The sequence below is a fragment of the Notamacropus eugenii genome, chromosome 2 (genome assembly GCF_028372415.1).
Source record: "Notamacropus eugenii isolate mMacEug1 chromosome 2, mMacEug1.pri_v2, whole genome shotgun sequence".
Taxonomy (NCBI): domain Eukaryota; kingdom Metazoa; phylum Chordata; class Mammalia; order Diprotodontia; family Macropodidae; genus Notamacropus; species Notamacropus eugenii.
In genome coordinates, this window is record NC_092873.1 from 215795002 (window position 1) to 215821878 (window position 26877).

Below are 26877 nucleotides of genomic sequence, written 5' to 3' on the forward strand. Positions count from 1 at the left end.
TATGCCCCATGAATAACTGAAATGTTACTTCTATACCCTACCACATAATTTTGGGGGCAAAGATGAACCCCAAAAATGAACCTGACTGAATTGTTCAGTCTAATCCAATTCAGTCACTAAGTAGGAAAGGTATGAAATGAAACTGAATTTCTACTGTATGATGATTTAAGACTGTCTCTATCTCTTCAAGGAAATGGATTTCTGTCAGACTATAAATGATAAAGCTTTATGAAAAATAACCTGACAATACCTGCCCCACCATCAATTGGGAAAGACTGACCCAGGGGGGTTCTGCGGTGGAATGAACAGTAGTAAGTCTGCTGTAGAATGAGAGATGAGACAATCAGACAGCCCTCCCCTCAAGAAGAGATTTCATCTTTCCTTAGTGCCTCCAATATGCTAAGAATTCTTGGCAGGTTTTTTTTCTTTCTCCCTTTTCCACCAATTATGGAGAAAAGAGCAAGTGTCCACTCCTCATTATTACTGACCCACATAAAAGCAGGCTAAGGAAATTACTTCTATTTATGATTTGGAAGGCTAAGAGTCAGGCTGTTAATATTCTTGAGCAATATTGGAGGGGGGAATGGGAAGAGAGAAAAAAATACACACACACATAGATACTAGTCAGCAGCTTCCTCCTTCTCAATCATTAGGGGAGAGGAAATAGGGAACAAAAGTTGTCCCTGGAAGAACAGATATCATCACACTTCCTGTCCTTACCTCTCCCCTAAATCACATCTGCTCCATTTCCCTGAAGTGAAGAAAGGAAAAGCTCTGTTCTCTCAGCACTGTGTAGTTATCCTAAGCACATTCGGACGAGTATTAGAGGTGTGTACATGTGACAATAAGCTTCCTGAGACTACATACTGTATCTTAACTAGGTATCTTCCTGGCTTAGCACAGTGCCCTGTCCATAGCAGGAACTTAATAAATGCTTGCTTCATTTGGCGAATTTTAGGAGCAAACAAGCTACTTACTACCATTAGAAAGTCATATATAACTCTCTAATTCCTTGGTTTATCAAGAAATGTCATTTTTAGATGATTGCTCTAATGACTTCAGGGGCAATTATTCTGGTCACATTATTCATTACTTTATTGGAAGAGAGACTATAAAAATATTTTTGTATGAAGCTTACTAGACTACTTCCAGGGACATGTATAATCAACTCATCAAGCAGACCCTTACCAACAATAAACATGCACTGGATCAAAATAGGCTAATTATTAGAACTAAACAAAAATGTATTTTTCCCTGATTCTTTACATATATCCACTAATACCCTACTTTTAAAAGAATTATTTGGGAGAAATTCAACAAATTTCAAAAACATTTATTAAGCACCTCCTATGTGTAAGGTGGGGCAACTAGACGGTTCAGTGGATAGAATGCTGGGCCTGGCAGTCAGAAGAACTTATCTTCCAAATGAGGTCCCAAAGGGCTGGATACAACTAAAAACAACTTTAACAACATAAGCAAGGTACCATTTTAGGTAATGGGAACAAAATCAAAATGAAAAATGATGCACTTTAGCAGATTATGTTCTACTGAAATAAGATAATATGTATACAACTAAATCTAATAAAAGGAAAATTAGGAGACAACATTAACTACTGGAAGTGAAGAGGGAATAGGAAGTTTTACAGAGGAGGTAGCACCCAATTTGAGTGCTGGAGAAGGATGAGGATTTTGAGAGACATGGATGAGGAAGGAGTTTATTCTGGTCACAGAAAACTGCTTATGTGAATATATTTAAGGGGGAAATGGAGTACTGAGTTTGAAGATTTGCAAGGAGTTCATAAGAGTTCATGAAGGGGAGTAGTATGAAATATAACTAGAAATGCGGAAGTCAATACTGTGGAAGAGTTTGAAATGCCCAGCTAAGGGGAATAACAGTTTGGGGGTAGAGGAGTAGAAAGGGTATACAACTATAATTAACAGTACTAACAAGAGCACTGTCTTTAAATAACCACTACTTAACTGAATCTGTGCTCTCTCTGGTGCAGATACTTTCCCCAACGATACGTAACACAACCTATCCATGCTGGGCAACTGCTATACATATCCCACTTTAAGTCTATCACAGGGGATTCATCCAATGTGTTGAGGGACACCTTCCTGGCTTTCTTTTGAGATTATAACAAGAGTCTATGTATTATTCATCACTTCAATTCTTTTCAGAATACAATGTTCCATGATATTTTTAAATGGCTCTCTCTTTCAGGGAGAAGCTTCAACCTATTCAACTTGCACGAGTAGAGGACTGTGAACTGGCATGGCCTTTCTAGGAAGCAATTTGGAACTATGACCCAAAAGTTCTAAACCTGCATACCCTCTGACCCAGCAATATCAAGACTAGACCAATATGTCGAAGAGGAAAGGGATCTATATGCATACAAAAAGATTTACAGTAGCTCTTTTGGTAGGCCTCAAAACTTGGAAAATAAGGGAGGAACCACCTGTTGGGGAACAAACAGACTATAACGGACAAATCTAATGGAATATTACGGCTCTACTGGAAATGACAAAATGGACTATTTCTGAGGAAATTGGCATAGTAAAGTGAGACAACGATAAATCATGAGTCCAAATGATTAAAGATGAAACACACCACTCACATCCTTCCAAAAAGGGGATGAACTTAAAATATGGAATGAGAAATGAATTTTGAGACCTATCCAGTGTGAGAATCAATTTTGTTGGACTATTCCTATCTGTTACAAGGTTTCGTTTTTGTTTTCATTTTTTGCTTTTAATTGTTTAATAGAAAGGAAGAAGAGGTGGAAGGGGAGGAAGAGTTAATAAATTCTAGAATGTATGTATAAATAAATGAATTAATGAACAAATAAAAGTAGCAGCCAATTTCTGTTGTTGTTCAGTTGTTTCAGTCATGTCCAAATCTTCATGACCTCATTTGAGGTTTTCATGGCAAAGATACTGGAGTGGTTTGCCATTTTCATAAGGAAACTAAGGCAAACAGAGTTAAGTGACTTGCCTAGGGTTACACAGTGAGTGTCTTGTGATAGAATCTGAACTCAGATCTTCCTCATTCTACTACCTGGAGTACCAGTTTAGTACCACTTAGCTGACCTACCAGCCAATTACATATTTAAAAATTAACTTTGAGAACTGAATAGATTTGAAAGTCATTCATATTATATTTTACCTTCCAAAATAAAACAAATTAGGGAAGTTACATAGGGATCTGGGGCACGTACAAACACAAATAAGTACACCAGCTTGCTTACAGTATTTAAAACATACTCAAACATCACTGGCTCCATCTGTATGAGCACTCCTTAAACTGATGAAGATCACAACTAATATCATAGTATCACAAAATAATAGATTTAGAATTGAAAGGGGCCTTAGAATTTACTGTCTAACCCCCTCATCTTATAGATGAGGAAACTCAAAATAAAGAGAGAACAAGTAACTTGCCCAGCATCAGTGACTTGGTACAAATATCCATCCTCCAACAGCCAAGCCAGAGATAAGCCATCTCCTACCTTAGCCTGGTTGCTGACACAGACAAAGGCCGCCTCTGGGCTCATGCTCTTAGAGTGTTTTTTAGCTGATTTCTTGGCAGAACCTGAGATCTACCAGCATAGCCTTTGGGAACACAGAATCAACACAACACTATGAGGTCTGAGAGTAGGACTTTAGTGTAAGAAATATCCATTCACTCAGATGGCAACATGCTAATAATAATTGAAAATGTAGCATGTTTTGTCAATGTGAATTCAGATCTAAAATACTACAGTCAATAAACATTGGTAGCAGCTAACAAGGTCCTCTCCAAACACCCAACAAATCCATCAAGGTTAACTGCATAGGATAAGTTACTGGCTGCAGAGTCAACAATTTAAGCAGTCATATGACAAAAGGATGTCAGAGCCAATCAACTTCCCACACTATGACAAGTCTGCCAAGCAGGACAGAGCTCAACAGATCTCCAGCTTCCAAATGCTCTCCTACGTAAGCTCAGGAGCTCTAGCCTGAATGGGCATTAATGCCTCAGTAACATCAATAAAACATAATTCACTTTTGAAACTTGACCATCTTTGCCAATTCTCTTCCAAGGGTTTCAATGAGATACATAATAATAAAAGTCTACTAGGGTTCACAGCCAAAGAACACTACTTCTTCCAAATCAGGATACAAAGATCACTCGGGGTCTGTGGTTAGATTTCAGAGAGTTCTTGAGCTTGGGTAGGGAAAATAGCACCTTTATGTCAATATAACCAGTTTCCTTTATAATCCCATGTATTTTATTTTATTTTATTTCATACACTTTAAAACATTATTGTGAGGAGGGGTTCTTAGGACAAAAGAGGTTCATGATATAAGGGAAAAAAACCTTTGTTCCAGATTAATATACAAATTTAACTTGTATCTTGCTGCCTCGAGGTGAACTGATTCCTATATTAATGCCACTCCATTGGTCAGTCAGCAGATGGTGCCACAAGAGTGCTACTGCTACCTTCTTCCAAAGTCTGAAAATGATAACAGTAATTTTCCCAGGCCAGGAAAGTTAACACCATAACTGTAAAGAAATTACACATATCTCATTTGGAAGGTCCAAGGGTCAGTCTCCATCCTCATTTTGCTCCCCAAAATGAAATTTAAAACTACTACTGTATTATCTTTTGAGGGGCAGGTTAAGCCACCTTCTTTAGCCACCTTGAATACCTTCAAGTAACTAGAATAGCCAAGGGAACTTCCTTCTAATGATGGTATGTGGGGCTTAGCTGACACTTCAGAAAAGTAAAATATAATCTTTCTTAAGGTGAAGTTGTGAAGCTTGAAATACTTTTGGTTTGTGGAAGGTGAAGGATATCACACGATAAGGACTTCACCTTTTCAGGGCTCAAGTGAAACTAGAAATGAAGAGAACTCAAGCTTTCTATCCTCTTTATCATGTCCTCAGTCCTACATTACACATTACTGGTTGGCAAAGTAACTCACAGTTACCACATGTTCACAGAATATGAATTCTAACAAGAGACCTTTTTTTGGCTGGCTTTGCAGTCAGCAGAGATGATATCATTTTTAAAAATCCCTACCCCAGAGAGTTATTCATTCCAGTGCATAGGCAATCGACAGACGAAAATGTGGAAGACTTCAACCTCCCTCCTATACACAGAAGAAATAACAAATTACTTCGGTGGTAAAGGAGAAATCCCTACCATGACAACAATAAACAATAACCCAGGTAGTGACCGTATATACATATGCACATGGCAAGAGCTGCGTTTTCAGTCTTGGTAAGAAGGCAACAATCAAAGCACGGCTCTATGACAGTATTGGCTGTCATACAGATGGAATTTGTAAATAAAATACAGACAGCAGCTCCAAAAATCAAGCTAACTTTCTTAGGTCCCGATGACCAAACTTGAACAAAAGATGTTGCATTCATATTTCTTCACTGTCAAGAGTAGACTAGTAGTTCAGCAATGACAGTAAAAGGGCAAGGATAAATATCAGTATTTTACCATTTGCAACTTACTTAGTGACAAATGCCCAACCATATAACATCCAGGATGATATTGCTGATAACTGTCGCTAATATACCAAATTGCAAGCTGAATGAGTCTGGTGTTCTTAGACAATTAGAGTCCAGTTTGGTGACTGTGGGTTCCCCACCCCTTCCATCCAAAGCAAAGAAAAAGGAGAAATATTCTGCAAGGCAGCGCAAGTTTAATAAACCTGTTGAGGTCAGCAAGTACTGTATTTTTAATATGACATGATATCCATGACAAAATCAACTGTAAAATAGCAAACAAACAAATAAACAGGTGGGTTTTCCCATTCATATACTGTTCATCAAACTTCAGAAGATCACTATAACAAAAGTCAACTTAGTAAAAATTCACCATCTGTATCCACACACAAACAGGTGGCATGAAACAAGTTTGGCTTCTGAAAGAATGGTAAAACATAATATATGCTGTTCAAACAGACCTACAGCACCGAGATGTTTGCCAACTCCCTCATCAAACAATACGCACCCCCTTCTGATCTACCCTGGCTAAAAACAATATTATAAAGCCTTCTGGGTATTGATTCAAATTCTCATAACAAACTTCCTTCCTAAAGGAAGGCCCTCCAAAAGTAATTTCCTAAAACATTTCCCCTTCAAAGATACATACGTAGTTTTTATTTTTGCACATCAAGTCAGTTGTCTGCTGTTCCCTGTTATTAGAGGACTGTGGCAACCCGATGGAAATCCAGCAGTCTCTGAAAAGCTTAATGAACTCGACAGACCCCACCCAAACCCTGACACTGCTGGAGAAGGGCATGCTCAGTGGAAAACCCCAGCTTGCTTCCAATTCATTTCATTCCTCAGCAAGGAAATTCACATGGGTCTAAAAGAACACTCTTTTCCTGTTATCAGTTTTATTAGCTAAAATAAAGGCAGATGGAATGGGACAACTTTATCCTCTTTCAAGGGTAATGTATTCTACTACAGTAGGGAATTTTTTCTTGTTTGTTTTGGGGTTGGGGGGAATTCAGCTTTCTTTATTATTCCTTTTTTTTGAAGGGGGAGGGTTGTTCTGGCTCCTTAAATCTACCCTGCTTAATAGCCATGAAAAGAGTATGTATAAACAAGGTACCATCCAGTCATCTTTCACACCCTTACTCTCCACTAATAATGGACTTCATCTATCCATGTACCCTATAACACATACACAATGGTAGTTTTTTTTTTTTACAATGGAAATGAATCAATTTCCTGCCACTTTGATGTTTTTTAAAGATATTTAAAATCCAAGTTGTGATTACTTCTGTGGTATGCAAGACAGCAGACCAATAATTGGGGGGTTTTAGTCATTAAATGGTTCATTTTTGCAGGAAAAAATGCTTTAAAGCCACAGGAAATCACCCTTGTTGGTTTTCACAAGTCTAGGGCAAACTCCCACCACCACCACCACCAGTGTATTGTTAAGACATTTCTTCCCCTGGGCTCACATTCACTTCTCCCAGAAAGGCACACTGCCTCTGGAGGATGACAATCAAAGGCATTTCACCATCTGGCAGGGGGTACAAGTACCATGGCCACTGGGCTTTCGCCATGTAAAGCACACTGAACTGTGAGTCAAGAATCCAAAGTTCAAGTTTTGGCTCTGCCATTAGTTTGCTGTGTGACCTGCTTCTCTTGTCTTGGTCTCAGTTTCCTCATCTGCAAAATAAAAGTGTTCCAACTAGATAATCTCAAAGGTCTTATGCTAAAATTCCATGGCCAATTGTCACTTAGCTTACTACTATGCCATCACATGAGACTATTTAACACCACAGTGGGTGCCATGCAGACAAGGACAATACCTGGATGTCCAAACAATTTCAACCTCTAACTTAAATAATGGTTTTTAGCTGCTACATACGTATCAATCATCTTACTGTAAAAATAATACTTTTACATTAGGTTACATAAGAGTCAGTTTTATACAGCAAAGATCTGTCATTATGTAAAAAATCTAAGTCATCTCTCTTCATATATCACACATATATACATAAACAGACACATAAAAAATCAAAAGCAAATAATGACACATGCCATCCACTACTATCAACTAACACTAACCCAGACTATTTGAATAAAAGTACATATGTGATTGTAACTTTCTGACCAAAGAAAATTACTGCCATTAAAAGGAGAGAAAAGAATTATTTTACAGACCTAGAAAAAATAATATCAAAATTCATCCAGAAGAACAAAAGGTCCAGAATATCAAGGGAATTAGTGAAAAGAAACGCTAGGGAAGGTGGTGTAGCCATACTACATCTTAAATTGTGTTATAAAGCAGCAATCATCAAAACCACTTAGTACTGGCCAAGAAATACAGGGATAGCTCAGTGGAATAGGTTAGGTACACAGGACACAGCAGTCAATGACTACAGAGCATACTGTCTGATAACCCAAGGATCTCAGCTTCTGAGTTAAAAACTCACTGTTTGACAAAAATTGCTGGGAAAACTGCATAGACCAATGGCTGACACCATATATCTGAATAAAGTCCAAATGGGTACATAATCTAGGAATAAAGGCTGATACTATACATGAACTATGGAAGCAAGGAGTAGTTTGTCAGATTTATGGGAAATGGAAGAATTCATGACCAAACAAGAGATAGAGAACACATGAAATGTAAAATGGATAACTGATTACATGAAATTGAAAAGTTTCTTTACAAACAAAGCCAAAGCAACCAAGATTAGGAGGGAAGCAGAAAACTGGGAAAGAATTTTTACAACTAGTGTCTGTGATAAAGGCTCATTTCTAAAATGTAGAGAGAACTGAGTCAAATTTACAAGAATATAAGTCATTCCTCAATTGATAAATGGTCAAAGGATATGAAGAGGTAGTTTTCAGAGGAAGAAATTAAAGATATCTATAGTCACATGAAAAAATGTTCTAAATCACTATTGATTAGAGAGATGCAAATCAAAACAACTCGGAGGTACCACATCACACCTATCAGATTGGCCAAAATGACAAAACAGGAAAAGGATAAATGTTGGAGAAGATGTGGGAAAGTTGGAACACTAATTCATTGTTGGTGGAGCTCTGAGCTGATCCAACCATTCTGGAGAATAATTTGGAACTATGCCCAAAGGGCTATAAGAATATGCATACCCTTTGACCCAGTAATATGGCTTCTAGGGCTGTATCCCAAAGAGATCATAAAAATGGGAAAAGGACACACATGTACAAAAATATTTATAGCAGCTCTTTTTATGGTGACCAAGAACTGGAAATCGATGGAATGCCCATCAACTGGGGAATGGCTGAACAAGTTGTGGTATATGAATATAATGGAATACTATTGTGCTTTAAGAAATGATGAACAGGCAGACTTCAGAAAAACCTGGAAATGACTGCTGAAAACTGAAAACAAATTAATAAACTTGGGGGGAAAAATAAAAGGAGAGAAAGGGAGGAAAAAAGTCAATTTCAAGAGAGGAGGTAGTGGTTGGTTGGGGCAGATAACAGCACTAAACCTGGAAGTCCCAAAGACCTGAGTTTGAATCCTACCTCAGTAATGTAACAGCCCTGTGACCCTGGACAGGTTATTTAACCTCCCTCAGCCTGTTTCTTTTCCGTAAAATGAAGGAGTGGATTCAATAGCTTCTTAGATCATTTTGCTCTTATGAAATAAGGAGTTTTGTCATTTAACATCGTATACAATCTTCTGCTGGTACACTCCAGAAAGCAGAATGTCTTCCTGTCTCTTTCTTAAAGAAGCTCTGCTACATTTTTAACATCAGTAAGCCAGACGCAGACTTCAGTTTTCATAACTTCATTCTTTTTTTATAACCTTCCTATACACCTTTGACTATTTCACTGGGCTGCTATGGAGAAAATACCCAGTAATTCTTAAAATGTTTTTTATAAAAAAAAATAACAAAAAACAAAAACTACAAGCAAAGTGCCCATGCTGAGTAAACTGTAACTTTAAAAAATGAAGGGAGGGGGACTGATTTTTTCTGGATATTTACAAAATTACAGAATAAAAGGCAAAAGTTTATCACAAACGGAATAGTTTGTATATTTAAGCAAGAAAGATGTCTCACATACCAAGTCATAGAGAAAGAATGTGACAGGCAAAAAAGGAAGGCAAATTTAGGACAGAATGATAAAAAGCAAGAACATCTTTCAATAACAGTTATAAGAATTAACATTGTGTCAAAATGACTGTAACTATACATTTATCACTGAAGCAATTACTTATTGATAGCATTCCATTACTCTACCATGTGTACTTTTCTTGCTCCTTAATTTTGTTTTACTCATCTTATCACTCTCCTTTACAAACTCTATTGGGTTTTTTTTTTTAACTTTCTCTCTGACACGGTGTGTTGTCATTTAATCATTTTTTCAGGCATGTCCAACTTTCACGGCTCCTTTTGGGGTTTTCTGAGAAAACATGCCCTGCCTAAGAGCTCTTCTGAACCCCACTAGCTTTACACTGATTATCAATAGTAACTGTTGCTATTTCCCACCCAGCCTAATGTCTTTCCTTTTCTTGGCCTCATTAAAGGGGCCATGCCCTGGCTACTTCTTAAACAGGCCTATTCAATGAAAGTGTGTTACCTCACCCTAAGTGAGTACCTGCAAAGACCATGGCCTAAAGAGCCCAAGGTCTCCCAGTGCATCCTGAGTCATCTCCAGTCATCCTGATGAATATCTGGTCACTTGATTCTGATGGCTCTGGAGGAGAAGTGAGGCTGGTGACCTGCACAGCCCTCCCTCACTCAAAACAAAGTCAAGTGCAAGTCATGTCATCATTTCTCTGACAGCATGGTCTTCTTCAGCAACGAACAATGAACACAACTGGAGTGGTTTGCAATTTCCTTCTCCAGCTCATTTTATAAATGAAGAAACAGAGGCAAACAGGGTTAAGTGACTTTTCCACGGTCACACAGCTAGTAATTATCGGAGGCCAGATTTGAACTCAGGAAGATGAATCTTCCTGACTCGAGGCCTGGAACTCTATCCATTATGCCACCTGGCTGCCCATTTAATAACTTCCTTCCTCTATTAAAGAACATACAAGGCTCACAGATATGATTAAAATGACCAGTACAGATCTTAATTTGGCATCACATTGTCATAGGTGGGTTTTAAAAATTCAATTTTGCCCCAGAAAAATTTCGGATTGGCATTTCTTCATTCTGATTCATTCTAACTCACCCACCATTTTATGGTACACAGAGACAAGGCATGAACAGGAAAGGGGGATGATGAGGGGCAGCAGCAATCTGCTAGGTCACTCTCAGCCCACAGACCATTGCTGGGAAAATGCTAGAGTAAGTACAAAAGTCATCAGTGACACTGAAAGGAAAATTAAGGAGACAGAGATTCTTTCAGTCTTCCCTCCTCTTCACACTTCCCACCTCTATTCATCAAGCCTCCATCTGAAAACCAATTATCCATTCTACAAGGGAAAAAAAGCACCGACATCACAATTTTAAGGCATATCACTAAAGACTGCCTCAGAACACCTCTGTATTTTATAGAAAGGAAAAAAAAAAACAGCAGAAGCAGAGAATCAGTGGGAAAAAAGTCCTCAGTCAGGAGCTCCAAGAATCTTAATCCTCCTCGCTTATCAACCAACCACTTCACAGCACAACCAACTGAATATTTCCCAAAGATTTTATGAATCTTCAAGTAGAAAAAATCCTGCTGGCTTATTTTTCATCCCTAACCGAAGCCTCCACAGTAGAAAAGCTGTGACATATCTAATGACAACAGATGCCAGGACTTCAAGAACAACAGCACTAGATTATCCATCACTTTTTCTTTCCTACTTGAAGCCTTGCTTTACCCACACAGCTCACTTCTTAGACCCACAGTCTAATCTCTCCCTGGCTCAAAGTCTGCATGGCTGCACAGGAGTCATATGCAAAATTAAGCTTTTCACCACGTATTTGTGTTATTAGACTCATCTATGCTTTATCATATAAAGCTAGAAATTACTACACAATAATAGAATTGGGATTCCAAAACTTTATGAGCTCTCATTTTCATTAGGGAGTGAAAAGAAACATGGGGATTGTGGGAAGACAGGGCTTTATAAACACTTAGGTCTACTGACCAGCAATGTACATGGGGCATCTGTGATTTCATAGAAAGACGCCTTCCAAGACAAATCAAAGCCACGAGTTTCTTCAAACCTGGGTCATGTTCATGGTCAGAACACACACAGTCCCTCACCAAGACTTTACTGGAACGTTCTTCATCTTGGAAGAAAGGTCCTGACAAATCTGTGTTGTACTGGCAAGGACTCTGAGTAACCAAGGTCACCTCCACACCACCATGAATTAGTGCAGGGGTTCTTAACCTTTTTGTGTCAGACTCCTTTGACAATCTGGTGAAACCTATGGACCTTTTCTCAGAATAATGTTTTTAAATGCATTAAACAAAACATATGAGACTACAAAGAAAAGCAATTATATTGAAATAGTTAACAAAACATTTTTAAATAAGTTCAAGAACTCCAATTTAAGAACCCTTGCATTTAAAAAAAAAGACTAGAAATGCTTACCAATACCAAACTACATTTTAAAAACATGTTCTTGGGCAAAAAGTATGATTAAGATCAATATGCCACTATACAGTGGAATACACTGTAGAGTATAAGTCTAGTGAACAAAATGGCTGCTCATTATACTTCCTTTTACTTAATTATAAGTTTTCAATTAAAGATTTCCTCTTCTTCCCACTTTCCATCTCTTTGAAAAAAAAAGAAAAAGAAAGTAAAACAAAACTCTTATAATAAGTACGAATAGTCAAACAAAACAAATTCTCACAATGGACATGTACAAAAAAATATATGGCTTCATTTTACTTTCCAAATGTTTACATATTCCACCATCTCTCTTCAATTATTTAAAACAACTGGATCCTGTAACTCCTATGATCCATACCAGATGTATAAAATTCACTAGACTAAAATTCAAAGACTAACAAGCATTCAAAGACCCGTGTTTTTTTTTTTACCCATACAACATGAGCAAAGGGGTGTACAACTATGTCCCCCATAATAAAAATGGCATTAATATGCTGTGTTTTGCCACAACTTTAAAGGATTTGCACAGATTTATCAATACTCCTTGGATGAATAAGCACAAATTCTCATGCTAGCTTGCTTCACATAACTACTCTTATCAAGACTACCTTCACAACCTCTCTCTCATTGTCTCCTTACAACTTACACAGCCACCACTACTGTTTCTGACCTCATCGCCTCTCACCTGAACTACTGAAATATTCCCTGGCATGCTCTCCTTCCGCACTCATCTGCTTCTTTCCAAATAAATTTACCTCAGGTACCACCTATGTTTTCTCCCGTTAGAATACAAGGTTTTAGAGGAACTATTTCACCTTCCTTTTTATCTCCCATACTTAGCACGATTCCTGACACATAGTAATAAGTGTTTGCTTAATAAGCGCCTGTTGACAGTTACAGTTCCTTCAGGAGTCTGCAATGTTCAGCTACTTGATACTGCATAGGGAGCAGAGAGGGTTAAAACTGTATTAACATTTATTCTTCACTTCCATTTGCCTGTCTTACCTCCCCTTCATATTTATCTCATCCTCTCCCCTACCTTTACTTGACCTATTGTCCCTGCAATGTTCAACCAATAAATATTTATTCCAGGGACATACAAAAAAGGTAAAAGACAATCCCTGTCCCCGTTTTTTCATTTTTCAAATTCATAATATCTTGTTTGTCCCCTACATGTTAAAACAATTATTTAACATTAATTTTTAAAACTGAGTTCCAAATTCTCTCTCCCTCACTGAGAAGGCAAACAATTTGATATTGGTTATACATGTGTATTCATGCAAAACATATTTCCACATTAGGGTGTGAAAGAAAACAGACCAAAGAAAAAAACTCAAGTAAAATTAAAGTAAAAAAAGATGTGCTTCAAAATCTGTACTGAGACACTATCAGTTCTTTGTCATAGGGTGGGTAGCATTTTTGATTTTAAGTCCTTCAGAGTTATCTTGGATCACTGAATTAATTAAGAGTAGCTAAGACATTCACAGCTATCATTTTACAATATTGCTGTTATTTTGTACACAGTACATTTCACTTTGCTTCAGCCCATGTAAGTCTTCCCAGGTTTTTCTAAGAGTATCCTGCAAGGTGCTCACATTCTAATGGCTACCTGGAAACATTTGAGATTCTGATGTACCTCTAATCCTTAGAAATGCTAGACCATAAATCAATTCTTTTTGCTCTGGACTTTGAAAACTTATTTCCTAAACCTAAAGCTTGAAAAGAAACGAAATCTTCAATGTTGGTATTACTTTGCACTTAATCCTTACTTCTCTGTCAGTATCCCAGGACAACAAAATACACATGACTCTATTCACTCATTTATTTTCATTCTAAGTTCTCCCTTAATTTTCTAATGAAGTAGCATACTAGGAACCAGGTGCTCATTCCAGATGGCATGCCCATCAATATGCCAGTTTTAGTGTGAAAATACAAGTAAGGGGGAAGAAGTAAGTGAGAAATACAACCCTTTCATAAGTCTCTTGGGACTTGGGTCACAGATCATGCCACATCAATTAGAGGTACCAGGGATGTTCATCCTGGAGAAGGGAAGAGGAGTCATTGACAGCTGTCTTTAAGCATTTTAAGTTCTATCACCTCGAAGAAGGGGAAAGGCAATAATAAGCATTTACTATATGCCAGACACTGTACCTCAGCACCTTATAAACAGTTATCTCATTTGACTGGAAAAGAAAACAGACTTCTGCTTGGCCCCAAGACGGAAGTAGGGAAACAGGCAAAGGTTACAACAAATGTTACAAGCCTGACATGGGGTTAAAATCTTTTAAACAATTAAAAGATGTACAAATGTAATGGGAAGTCTGGGGAGTAAGGAACTTTGCCTCATCGTTAGAGGCATTAAAACAAAGGCTAGATGACTATTTTTTGAATATGTTATGAAAGAATTTTGCTCAGATGCAGGCTGGGTCACAAGATCTTTATAACTGTGAGATTTAGGGATCCAATGTTAAACTGAAAAATTCTTTCCATAAATGTTGAACTTGGGATGAGGCAAGTTGATGAAATTTCCTCAACCACTCAATTTACTGCACTAATTACTTGATTTGCAATGTTATGAGATGTATCTCACAAAAGCTTCACCTAGATTCTAATAAAATCAATCAATCAACATTTATTAGGTGCCTACTATGTGCCAGGCACTGTAAAACCACCCTTAACATCAATAAAGGAACAGAATAATAGGAGCTCAGAAATTACCTTCAGCTCTAGAATGTGCAGCTCACTATGTTTATACCTTAGGACTTGGCCAGGGGCCCAGGTTCATATATTTTACACAGAAACAATAATCATAAATCAATATCCTATTTTCAGCCCATGTAACATGTGCCTTATTAAAATGGCAACTGAGAAACTAGAGACTGTGGATCACCACCACTACCACATGATAACATATGAAACCTTAGAAAAACAAAACTCTCTTTACAGAACTGAATCACTTCCAGGGTGGGTCTTTCAAGGCAGCCTGACAGTGCACACAAATACTATCACTGGAATAAAACCAAAGGGTCACAGCTGTAATACATCTGCCACTGCACCTCTAACTGTTCCAAGAGCTTTTCTCCCCTTTAAATAAAAACCTCCAGCAGGCTAAAACAAGAACCATGTCTCCCTCTCCTCTCCTCTCCTCCCCACCCTATCTATCCCTTGGATCTGCCTTGTGGATGCCTATACTCTCCTTCCCCAAATTCTGGCCTCCATTTAAAAAGCTGAACTTGCAGGTTGCATGGTTACTATAACATAGCTAAGTAGTAAAAGAGTGCAGATGAAACTTGGAAAAAATACAAAACAGCATATGAGATCCATTTAAAAGAACCGAATATAAATTGTCCTAAAATACAGTAATCCCTTCTTAAAATCAAATTGTCCAGGTTGTAAAAATAACTAGTTATATTTGTATTTGAAGAATTTAATTTAAAAAAAAAAAACAACTCTTGAGTTACACTAAATTAATCCAATCTAGATCAATAAAACCATGATAAATTCAGTCAGTTTTGTCCAAACTTGAGATCACTGTAAGTTAGCAAGAGAAACTAAAATCAAAATTAAGTCAAATTATGAGTAAGTTCACTATAAATTAGAAAATGTATTCCAGTACCAATAGGCTTTAATTCCAAATGTTGTAAATGATGTGCCTCTGAATGAGTTTCTATAGAAATAGCTATAAATATTCTTATATATTACCTCTACAGTCAATATTAAGCCAATGACTACTTCTCTGATTTATTCCACTATGCCTTTTGACACACAATTATCTTTCCTAAATCTGGGTCTTGATACTTCTAAATGTAAAGCCTGAGTACAGGATAGTTGCAGTTTATCACTGGTATCACAGGTTCTCAAATGTTCCCGGACTAAGCTTCTTTCAGTGAAAGTATAAAGTTCCTCCCTTCTTCCAACAATAGCTGATTCTAACAAAAATACAATAGAAGGAAATAAATCACACTAATTACTTAGTGAGTGACCCACTTGGACTATTTTCTGAAAATTAGGTAGGCTGAACTATAAAATCTCTATGCCAACAAGGAAAGATCAACAATCCAGTATGCTAACTACCACTTATTAGACAATGAACTTGGCAGCCTTAGTTTCAGGACACAGTTTTAGAAATTCTCCTGTTGGTGCTATCAGATCACATTGACCTACTGAAAGCATGGTCATTTTTTAAAAATAATATTATTGTTATTTAAAAGTCTCAAATCATATGTCATAGAACTAGAGGTGACAACTGAATTAAGGGGACTGGACTTAATAAGTTCTTTAATGCTACTTGAATATTGTCCAACAACTAATATTTGCAAGTCTCCTATAACTCATTAGAATATGGTCTCCCAAGAGTTACAAAGTATGTCAGACGTCAGAAAATTTCATCACATTCTGGGCAACTTGGTAATATTCCTCTCTCTAAAGTTAGTTAGGCTAGTCCACATATGACATCTGGTTTATCATCACTTCCAGCTTCCAGCATGGCAGGTAGACGCAGCTAGAGTTTATGGTTCACCAGCACAGTCTTGAAGAACACAGGTTCACATCCATGATACAGTGGAGCACCCAAGTAGAATAATACAAAGAAATAAATGCTGAGGGTGTAATAAGCAAACTGAGAAGTGCTATGATAGTTCACAAAAAGGTAAGATCAGGGTAGATTTTCAGGGGTGAGAGAATCTCAATGGAAGAATCTGGTTATGAATAAGGCCTTGAAGAAGAGGTAAACTGAGATATGTGAAGGGAAGGGTGTTCGAAATGAGAAAGAGTACAACATGAAAACTGAGGCCAAAAAAAAAGATAAAATGTGTATAAAGAAATGATAAACCAATTTGGCTAAAGGTGATGAAATGTGAAATGAGGGAAAATTATGAAAGAACTCAACTATGGGTCTGGTTAACAAGACTGAACTTGACCCTGTGAATGATAAGCAGGAACTGAAGGGTTCTGTTTAACAAAGTGACAAGATAGAAATAGGATTTTTAGGAATATTCATGTGGTTAGCAGACTAAAGTATTCAATTCAGTTCAATTACAGAAATATTTTATTAGGACCATATGATGCCTAAGACCTTTAGCCATCAAAAAAAGCCCTTTATATCACACGGCCCAGTGTTGTTTCAATATTGTCATGTCTGTGTGTTACAGCATTCTAACGTCATGATGGCTCCATATGTGATCTTTGCTTCTTCCACCTCTACAGGAAAAATATTATATAATCTTGTCTTCAAAAGGTGGCACTGCTAGGAGTCTATTGTAAAAGTCTGCATTTTGAATATTTACCCTGCCTGTAAGGAGTCTCTCATCTTAATGAATTAGTAAACAAACAAAAAAACTAATTGTACAATACCCACATATGCCAACACATATATAAACATAATACAATACCACAAGCAAAAGAGATTTAAGAACACTAGCACTACCAAAATTAGATGCTACAACTAAAGCTAAATGAGGAAATAAAAATTGGGCTCCTGGGTAGGCTGCTTTAAGAGACAAAAAACTAACCAAGGAAGTTATTCTTGCTGTTAAAGGAATGTTCCCCTACAAAGATATGTAGTATAAGAAAATTATCATCAGACGAGGGATTAGTACTTGCCGTTTTATTACTGTTGGTTTCCAGCACTTTCCTGAAAATACTCATTTTCTGGTGGTAATCATAGAACATCTGAGAGTACTGAGCACATTAGGGGACAAACCCCACCCCACACAGATATTTACAAAGAGGAAGGGAGAAATGAATTGGACCATCATCTTAGGGCCTACTTGGCCTCCTTCAAAAAACTGCCTGCGATCTCCTTCAGATGAGGGCCCAGAGACAAGGAAAACATGCTTAGCACCTTCCTGTATTCCTATATTCCCTGTCACTGGCTGCCTAAGGTCTCTATCATCCAAGCAGGTCTTGCTCATTGTTTCTAGCTGAGAGGCAATGTGATATAGTAGATTAACAGTATTGGGCAGGCCTAGGTTTGAATCCCCTTTTGGACACTTATGAGCTACAGGGAGAGGGACGAGGGAGAGAGGTAGTGTCAGCCGCTGTGGACCTCAGCTTCTCCATCTGTAACATGGCAGAAGCCCTTTACAACTCTAAACCTATGACTCTATGGCAATTCATCTAGCCAGTGACATCCATTTGGTACTTTCACGAACCTGGAGAAGATCTAAAAAATAACCCTTTCTTCCATCTTAGTCATATGGCAATTAGTATGAGATGCAAACAAAATTGTCAATTATTGGATGAATATGGTGTCTTCCCAGTTACTGTTTTGTGGTTTTTTTTTTTCATGAAAAGAATCTGCAAAACATAAAAGAAAAGTAAACTAAAATATTTCTGACATTTCACTTTCATACCCTGAATATGGAAAAAAATAAACTGAGTTGGAAGAAATATCAGCAGTTACTTAGCCTAACCTATACCCAAAAGAGACTCTCCATTACAATGTGGCAAAATCAACCAACAACAGGCATTTATGAAGTGCTTAATGTGTGTCAGGTATTGTGCTAAACAATAAAGACACAAAGAAAAGAAAAAAACAAACAATAGTCCCTGAAATTCAATAGACTAGAAGGAAAATAACCTTTGAGGGGAAGAAAGTAGAATGCAGAGTTGGAAGGAGGAGATAAGGTGGTATTTAAACTACATCTTGACAGAATGCAGGGAATCAATAAGGTAGAAGTGAGAAGGGTGCATCTATTAGGAATAGGAGACAGTGTAATATATGAAAACTGGAGATAAAAAGTCAGTCATGTCTGAGCACCAGCAGGTTGGTAAATGTGGCTGAACCACAGAAGTACAGATGGGGAGTTAAATGTAAGAAGACTAGAAATATAAGAAAGGCTAAGGCTGTGGAAAAATTAAATGCCAAACAGAAGAGTTTATATTTTATCCTAGAGTATGTAATATGGTACCACCAGCGTTTGCTGATGATGGGAGGAAGGGGGTGACAAGTTAGATCGACCCTCCTGCGAAGCCAGTGTGAGGATGGACTAGGGCACAGCCAGACCAGTGGCAGGGAGAATGATGAGGAGCCTATTATTCAGAAGGTCCTGAATGGGGGTGGGAGGAGAGCTGGGAGGGGTAGTTAGGAGAGTGGCAAGAAGAAGCAGTAAATAAGAGATGATATACAGGTAAAAACAAGATGGTATGGTAATTGAGTTGGATACATGAAGATACATGAGAGTGAGATCAAGTAGTCATCCAGTGCCTGCTCAAAGACCACTAATGAAAGGGATCCAACAACATCCAGACTTGAAAATAAAAATAATTTTAAAAGTGGAAATGTGTTTTGTGTGACTTCATAAAAACACATCAAATTTCTTGCCTTCTCAATGGGTGGAAAAGGGGGTGGAAGGAGGGAGGTAACTTGGAAATGAAAATAAAATAAGTACAATTCCAACTATTAAGTAGTTTTCCAAGACTAATTTGTCTCTATCTGCTCTAATAATCCAATGGATCAGTGATCACAATGTGAGCAGACTCACAATGGATACATGAATGCTTTTCCTGTGAACTCTGCTCTATTATCTTCCCATAAATTCACTACAAGGATTTCACCCAACATACAAAACCTCTTGCTATTATGAAGATAATAATGATCCAGGTGCTATTCATATGGTCTGCTCAAATTCACTACTATTGCCTCTTTGGGTGATCCCCAACTTAATTTTTCAGAAGCTACAGTGGGCAATTTATAAACTGCTAACAGACTTACTGACTAGGCCCTGACTCACAGTCATTTAACATCAGAAGAAATAGGTTAGAGTCTAAAAGGTGGAGGCATTGCTTCTAGGATAAATTTGGGACTATTTCAACGTCTGTTCAACCAATCAATAAACATTTATGAAGATGGGAGGGGGAAACAACATTGGAATTGCTTTGGGAAGAGAAATATATGACTAGTGTGAACTGGTCCAAACATTCTGGATATTAATTTGCAATTATTCAAGAAAAATGACTCAACCTTTCATACCCTTCAGTTCAGAAATACTACCAAGAAGATATGAGGCATCAGTTCATACAGATCTTCCATGTATCCTTGACTTTCTCACATTTTTTCAGTCATCCCCCAATCAATGAGCCACCACTTGGTGTCCAAGGTTGTTTTGTTTGTTTGTTGCTACAAAGAGTACTGCTAGAAATATTTTGGACTTTTGTTTCTGTCTCTGTTGTTGTTGCTATTGCTGTGTTCCTTTGTTTTCAAAGAAGATCATGACATCAGAGAAATAATGACAAGACTTGCACTTGACTCTGATTTGAGTGATGGATGGTTGTGCAAGGTCACCAGCCTCACTTTCTCCTCCAGAGCCACTGACCAGATATTCATCAGGATGACTGGAGGTGGCCCAGGATACAATAGGAGACCTTGGCTTTTTAGGCTAAGGCCATTTCAAGTACTCACTAAGAGTGGGGAAGCACCCACCCATTCAGTGAACATGCCTCTTTAAGTAGTCAGGGAATGGAGCCTTTAATGAACAAAAGAAAAGAAGAACTAAAACAAGCTGGAAGGGAAGGGGAAACAGATACTACTGATAATCACTCTAAGCCAGGAGGGTTCAGAGAACAGTAATTAAGTGGAGCTTGGGCAGGGATCAATTGTTGTCCAATCTATGAGAAAATCATAGTATATGAATGTAATATTATTTGGTATTACTTGGTGCGTGAAGAAACAGAAAATGGAAGAAATCGAGAAAGACATAAGAATATTTGTATGAATTGATATAGTGTGAAATAAGAAATGAAAAGAATATACCCAATTCTAACAATGTAAATAAAAAATCACTAAGGATGTCAAACTCTGAATAAGTGAGAAATCACTAGAATTGTGGAGAAATGATGATGAAATATACTTCCCTCATCATTAGAGAGAGACAGGTAACAGGATGCTGACTACACCATCATTTACAGTCACAATATTACAATTTTTTTCCTTAATTTTATTTATTACAAGGGAGGATGCAACCTGGAAGAAAGGAATGTAGGGTTTTTTTCCAGAAATTACTATAATATGAAGACAAACATTATCAATAAAATATACGAGACAGAAAAGAAAATCAGCGAACAAGCTTTCTCAAACAAGTCAAAGTCATTCAGTCAATAAACATTTATTAAATACCAACTGTGTGCCAGGCACTGTACTCAGTTTTACATGTACTCAGTTCTTATTTTGATTTGATGGCTTCTTCAGAGGCAGCTGGTGGCACAGTGGATAGTGGCACTAGGCCTAGAATCAGAAGGACCTGAGTTCAAGTCTGATTTCAAACACTTTCTAGCTATATGACTCTGGGCAAATCAATTAACCTCAATGAGCCTCAATTTCCTCAAATATAATATGAGGATAATAACAGCACTCACCTCACAGGGTTGTTCTGAGGATCAAATGAAATATTTATAAAGCTCTTAGTATAGTGCCTAGCACATAGCAGGAGCTACATAATAAAGCTGATATTTATTTATATTCCACGGACTGTGCTAGGTGCTTTACAAGTAAATGCTGATTTATAATATAAACACTTATTCCCTTCCCTCCTTTATCTTGATATTTGTAATGTGTACTTTTCAATTATTCTACCAGAGAATATCCAGAATAAAAAATCCATCCTATTTTGCTACTTAAATCCACAAGTAAATAAGCTGCCAAACTTTCTATTAATTTTGACCTTTCCGCTAAGTACATCTAAATGAAGGGTGTCCTAAGGTATAACATTCAGAATATATCCAGAAAGTAATCTCTTTCTGAAGAAGTCGAGTATCAATTATTTTCCTAATGGGGAATAGTTATTCCACATTAAGGGAAACCTGCTTAACACTTCCGAAGTGAATTTTGTACAGCATGTACAAGTCCCAGAACAAAGTAGGCATTTACTGTGTAATGTTAGGCTCACCGGAGCCAGTTACCCTTTTCAAAATCACCCAGCCCCTCCAAATGTTCTATATATTCATAGACATTTACTTTAAAGGTAATTATTTAGTAACCTAAAAGTTCAATTTCACCTGAATTTCATAATGGAAACTGCCAAGTAGATTTCTGTTTTATTCTTCGCCTAATTAAATGGCTAAGACAGGTTATTAAAATGGAATGTATAGCTGCCATTTGAAATACTGTTAGAACATGTAAAACTGAAACAAAAGTCTCTTAAGCCAGAAGCTTATTTCTACGAGTCAAACATGACAAAACTTTAAAAGCCAGCTCTGGAGAAAGGCTTAACGCTTTCCTGCTAAATGAATCAAATTTAACTAATGTTCATATTACATTTGCAAATATCTGTGGCCACACCTAAATCCATGAAGAAGTCTGTAGTCTGACCACAAAGACCAAGAGGATGAAGAAGGAAGAAACTGAAGATCTGCACTAGGTCAAAAAAAAGGACCCACTTTGTTTTATTTTTCTAACTAAAATGAGCATCACTGTCAAACTATCTCTGCAACTTCATTAAAATGCCACACTATAAATTTAAACATACACAACTGAATATTCGTAGCAACCCTGACCAGAGTACAAAGGAAGACAGGGACATATTTTTCAGAGTTGCAAAAATGTCATCTGCAGCATGTCTCCTGCCCAGTTATAAAGGCACTTCTTTGGCTCCCACAAAGGGAACGATGTTTCCCACCAGGACGTTACACACAAGGCTATTAAATTTCAGAAAGAAACAGAGCAGTAAAAATTAACACAGAACAGAACTGAGTATGTAGGGAGTCTAGGGAGAAATTATGAGAAACTGCTAGTCACTCAAATTTCTATCAAAGAAAGTAAAATAAAATATGGCCTTAAATGTGTTTTTTTAAACTGGGTAAATTTCAAATATAAGTGCAAAACTTAGATCTCCTGGAAAATTAGGGAAATTACCTCACTCCCATAAGAGGCAACCAGGCAAAGTGGCTTGAGAGCTAGGGTTGGAATCAGGAAAATTTAGACTTGGAGACAACAGACTTTGGTTCCAATTCCAGTCTGGCCACTTACTACCTATGTGACCCTGGGCAGATCACTTAAACGCTCAACCTCAGTTTGTGGGGTTTGAATGAGTCAGGCAATAAACATTTATTATGCAACAACTATGTGCCCTGTGCTGAGCTAAGTGCTAGAAATACAAAGAAAGGCAAAAGGTCATCTCTGCTCTAGAGGAGCTCACAATATTTGGGGGACAACAGAAAGAATACAAATATGTACAAATAAGTTTACATAGAGAATAAATAGGAAATAATTAACAGAAGTAAAGTACTGGAATTAAGAGTAACTGAGGAAAGGCTTCCTGTAGAAGATCTGTGAGGTTCCTTCCAGGTCTAAATCTGCGGGTGCTATATATGACACTTATCTGGGTGAACCTGGGCAAATTACCACTTCTATGCCTCAGACAATCTCCAAGATTTAATTGCCAAATCATACATAAGTTGTGCTCTGGGATTTCAACATGCTGAGGAAATCACAGATCCTTTCTGAGCATCTCACTCTCAAAATTATTATTATTATTATTATTATTATAGCAGTTAACATTTATTTGGCACTATGTACCAAGCACTTTATAATTACTATTTCATGTGATCCTCCCAACATCTTTGAAAAGACAATGTTACTATTTATCCCCATTTTGCAGATAAGGAAATGGAGGCAAACAGGTTAAGCGACTTGCCCAGAGTTAAACAGATAATAAGTGTCTGAGGACACATTTGAACTCAGGTCTCCCTGACTCCAGGCCCAGTGCTCTATCCACTAGACCACCTAAATGCCCCTAAATTATCTGATGTTATTTGATGAATTTACATCAATTTGTATAGTGAAAATATATTTTATATAATATATATGATGTATGTAACACATATATACATACACTGTGCTAAACTGTAAGCTCTTCTAAATCAATGAATATGTGCTTTATTTATCTTCAACCCTAGAATAATATAAACTTTGAAAGGAAGCTTTATATCTTTTGCAGGTACTTAATAATTATTGACTACTTTTCTCACCCCAGAATACAGTAAGTGTTTGACAGATACTGAATGAATGAAAGAAATGTGTTTTGACAGCCTTTTTGTTCACATATCACTTCAATGTATGGATAGCACTATAAAAGACAGGAAGCATAACTGATTCAAGGGATCTGGATTAAAATTCTGCCCTCAGATAAATTCACAGGATCATAGATGTGAGATCGTAAGTTCCAACCTCTCAGACTCTCAGCTTCATTTGTAAAATAAGGATAATAATACTTGTACTATTTACCTAACAGATTTAAAGTGCCAAGTACAAGAATTATTATTCTTCATCTGATAGGTAACAAAACTGACTCAGATAAGGGACTTGCCTACAGTCACACAGCTAGCGAAGTCAGAGCCAGAATTCGAAGGCAGGCCTCCAGTGCTCTTTCCTTTATCCCACACTTAAAAACAGGTTATAAACAAAACTTTTAACAAAATAAAAAGATTATTTTTATACAATATAGTCTGTAGCTTAAATTTTAAATATGCTTGTCAATTTCATTAAAATTCTTCAAGACTTAACTGCTACATCTTCAAAACAAGTTTAATTCTAAGAAGACTGAATTGTATGTATTTGTGATAGGAAGTTCATTATGGCACTATTTTCTAAAGACAAAAAAAAGGGCAATTAGGGAAGAGAAAAAGCATTCATTAAATTCCTAGTATGTGCCAGGCACAGCACTAAGCACTTTACAAGTATCTAATCATCACAAGAGCCCTGGGAAGTAGATACTATATTATTACACCCATTTTACAGTTGAGGAAACTGAGACAAGTAGAGGTTAAAAGACCTGGCCAGAGTCACAAACCTGGAAGGTATCCAAGGCTGGATTTTAACTCTGGTCTTCCTAACTCCCAGCCCAATGAGCTCTCTATCCACTGAACTATCTACTAGCTGCCATTAGTCTTGGACTGGATCAAAGACCAAATGATTTTCAGACACCTAATAATCTGCATTCATTTTCACATTTAATATTAACATTCCTACTTGAAACTCTAAAATATAAATTAAATCAGACTGAAAGAATTTGATAAGAGTCCTGGTAGCTATTCTGCAATAAGTTAAGTATTCTTGAATAGTGCATTTATTTGGAGAATTAAAAAAACTGTTTTCTGCCATGTGAAATCAGAAAATCACAGATTTAAAGTAAAAAGTAACATTAAAATCCATTTATGCTAAATCCCTAATTTTGCAGGTGGTTTAGAGACGTAAAATTCTGTACTCAAGGTCAGATGGCTAGTAAAGGCCAGAGCCAAGAACTGAACACTGGCATTTAGAATTCTAACCATTGCTCTTCACACTGTATCACACTGCCCTCGTAAGAAGACCTAGCTTCAAATCCCAACTTAATATTCACTGGCCATGTGACCAGAAGAAAACCTCTTTTCTTCTCTGAGACTCAGTTTGCTCATCTGTAAAAGGCATGTAATATTTGTACTCCCTAGTTCACAGGGTTCTTGAGAAGTACTTTGCAAACATAGGAAGCCCTACATAAGTGAGAGCTACTGTTTTAATTTAATCTTTCTCCAAATCAAGCCTTTGCTCTCAATATTAAAGGATCAAATGTCAGAACTTTCATTTGGATAATGATCATTCCCTGTTTTTCTAGTTCCTATCTCACAGAGATGTTATGAGGTTCTAACAATATCTATGTGTTATCTATCTATACATACATACAAAGACATAAGTCTCCAGTCATTCGCAAACTTTTAAACATAATGTAAATCTCAGCTATGTATTATTATCCACACAAAGCATTTCCACATAAGCTTTCAAAAGATGCTTTTATCTCATCTTGTTTAGGTTTGGGGACTTTTTTTTATTAAATAAGTTAAGTAATATGCTATCCACTCATTTCTCAATTTACTAAGACTGAACCATGGTGTTGCCTAATATACTGCATTAACACTTCATCACTGAAGCAGGTACTACAGGATGTTCCCAAAGTTTCAGTGAAGTTTTAAGTTATTAAACTTTGAGTCAACTATTAAGCTTAAAACTTCACTGAGACTTTGGGAACAACCTAGAATACCTATTCCAAGTGACGGAGCATTAATGCAGTATATTACGCACCTATATCATACACAGTCTTAAGTAAATGGCTGAGGAATGAGTGGATGGCCTACAGCTTGACTTCTGTGATAAAATACAACATCAATCACTAGAAAGTCCGCATGCCAAACTGCAGAAATCTGGCTTAACTTCATGCATACTTATTCAGCTTCTTCGTAAAGGCATGGTTCAGCCTCTAACCCATGATTTCATACGTAACTCTGTTGGCTCCAATATTGCTATTGGAGCTTGTCCACAGGAAATTAAGACAAACAAAACAGATTTCCATAGCCATTTCCTCCACGTTGTTCCAGCTAAACTAGCCCAAGCACAAAACATATGGTTTTATTTTGGGGGCAGTTTGTTGTTTTTGGGGGGGAAGCTGGAGAACAAATAAAAAGTAATAACAACTGATGTTTATAAAGAAGTTTAAAGTTTTCAAAGCATTTTACATGTCACCTTGTGAGGTTGAACAAAATAACCTTGGGTCCCAGATACTACTGGTATTATTATGCTCATTTGACAGATACGGAAAATGAGGAGCAGAGAGAAAGAGAGAGGTTCAAGTGATTTACCCAGAAACACACATGCTAGCTCGTGGCATTCAAACTAAGGTGCTCCTGATTGAACGTCTCACACTCTTTCTATTAAATTCCTTGAAGTTGGGATGGTGCCATTCATTGTCGTTTGTATCTCTAGCACCTAACATGGGGTCTAGTCCATAATACAGGGACTCGATAAATAATTATGATACCAAAAAATAAAAAAGCCTAA

At 37.1% G+C, this 26877-nt stretch overlaps 1 protein-coding gene across 19 annotated transcripts in view; it reads right to left on the bottom strand.

The window, feature by feature from the left end:
- The window catches only part of EPB41L2 (erythrocyte membrane protein band 4.1 like 2), a 283916-nt gene that overhangs the window by 168742 nt on the left and 88297 nt on the right, over positions 1-26877 (bottom strand). For 2 of the 19 annotated variants that reach the window (XM_072643327.1, XM_072643316.1), the window contains exon 1: positions 6153-6297. The exons of 16 other annotated variants lie outside the window; for them this stretch is intronic. Coding sequence is in view for 1 of the 3 variants with exons in the window: in XM_072643312.1 (XP_072499413.1) it covers positions 5067-5083 (17 nt within the window). In the remaining 2 variants the exon portion in view is untranslated. Of the gene's footprint in view, positions 1-5066; positions 5137-6152; positions 6298-26877 lie in introns of those variants that run through there. One more of the 19 variants, XM_072643312.1, reaches the window with a different exon arrangement.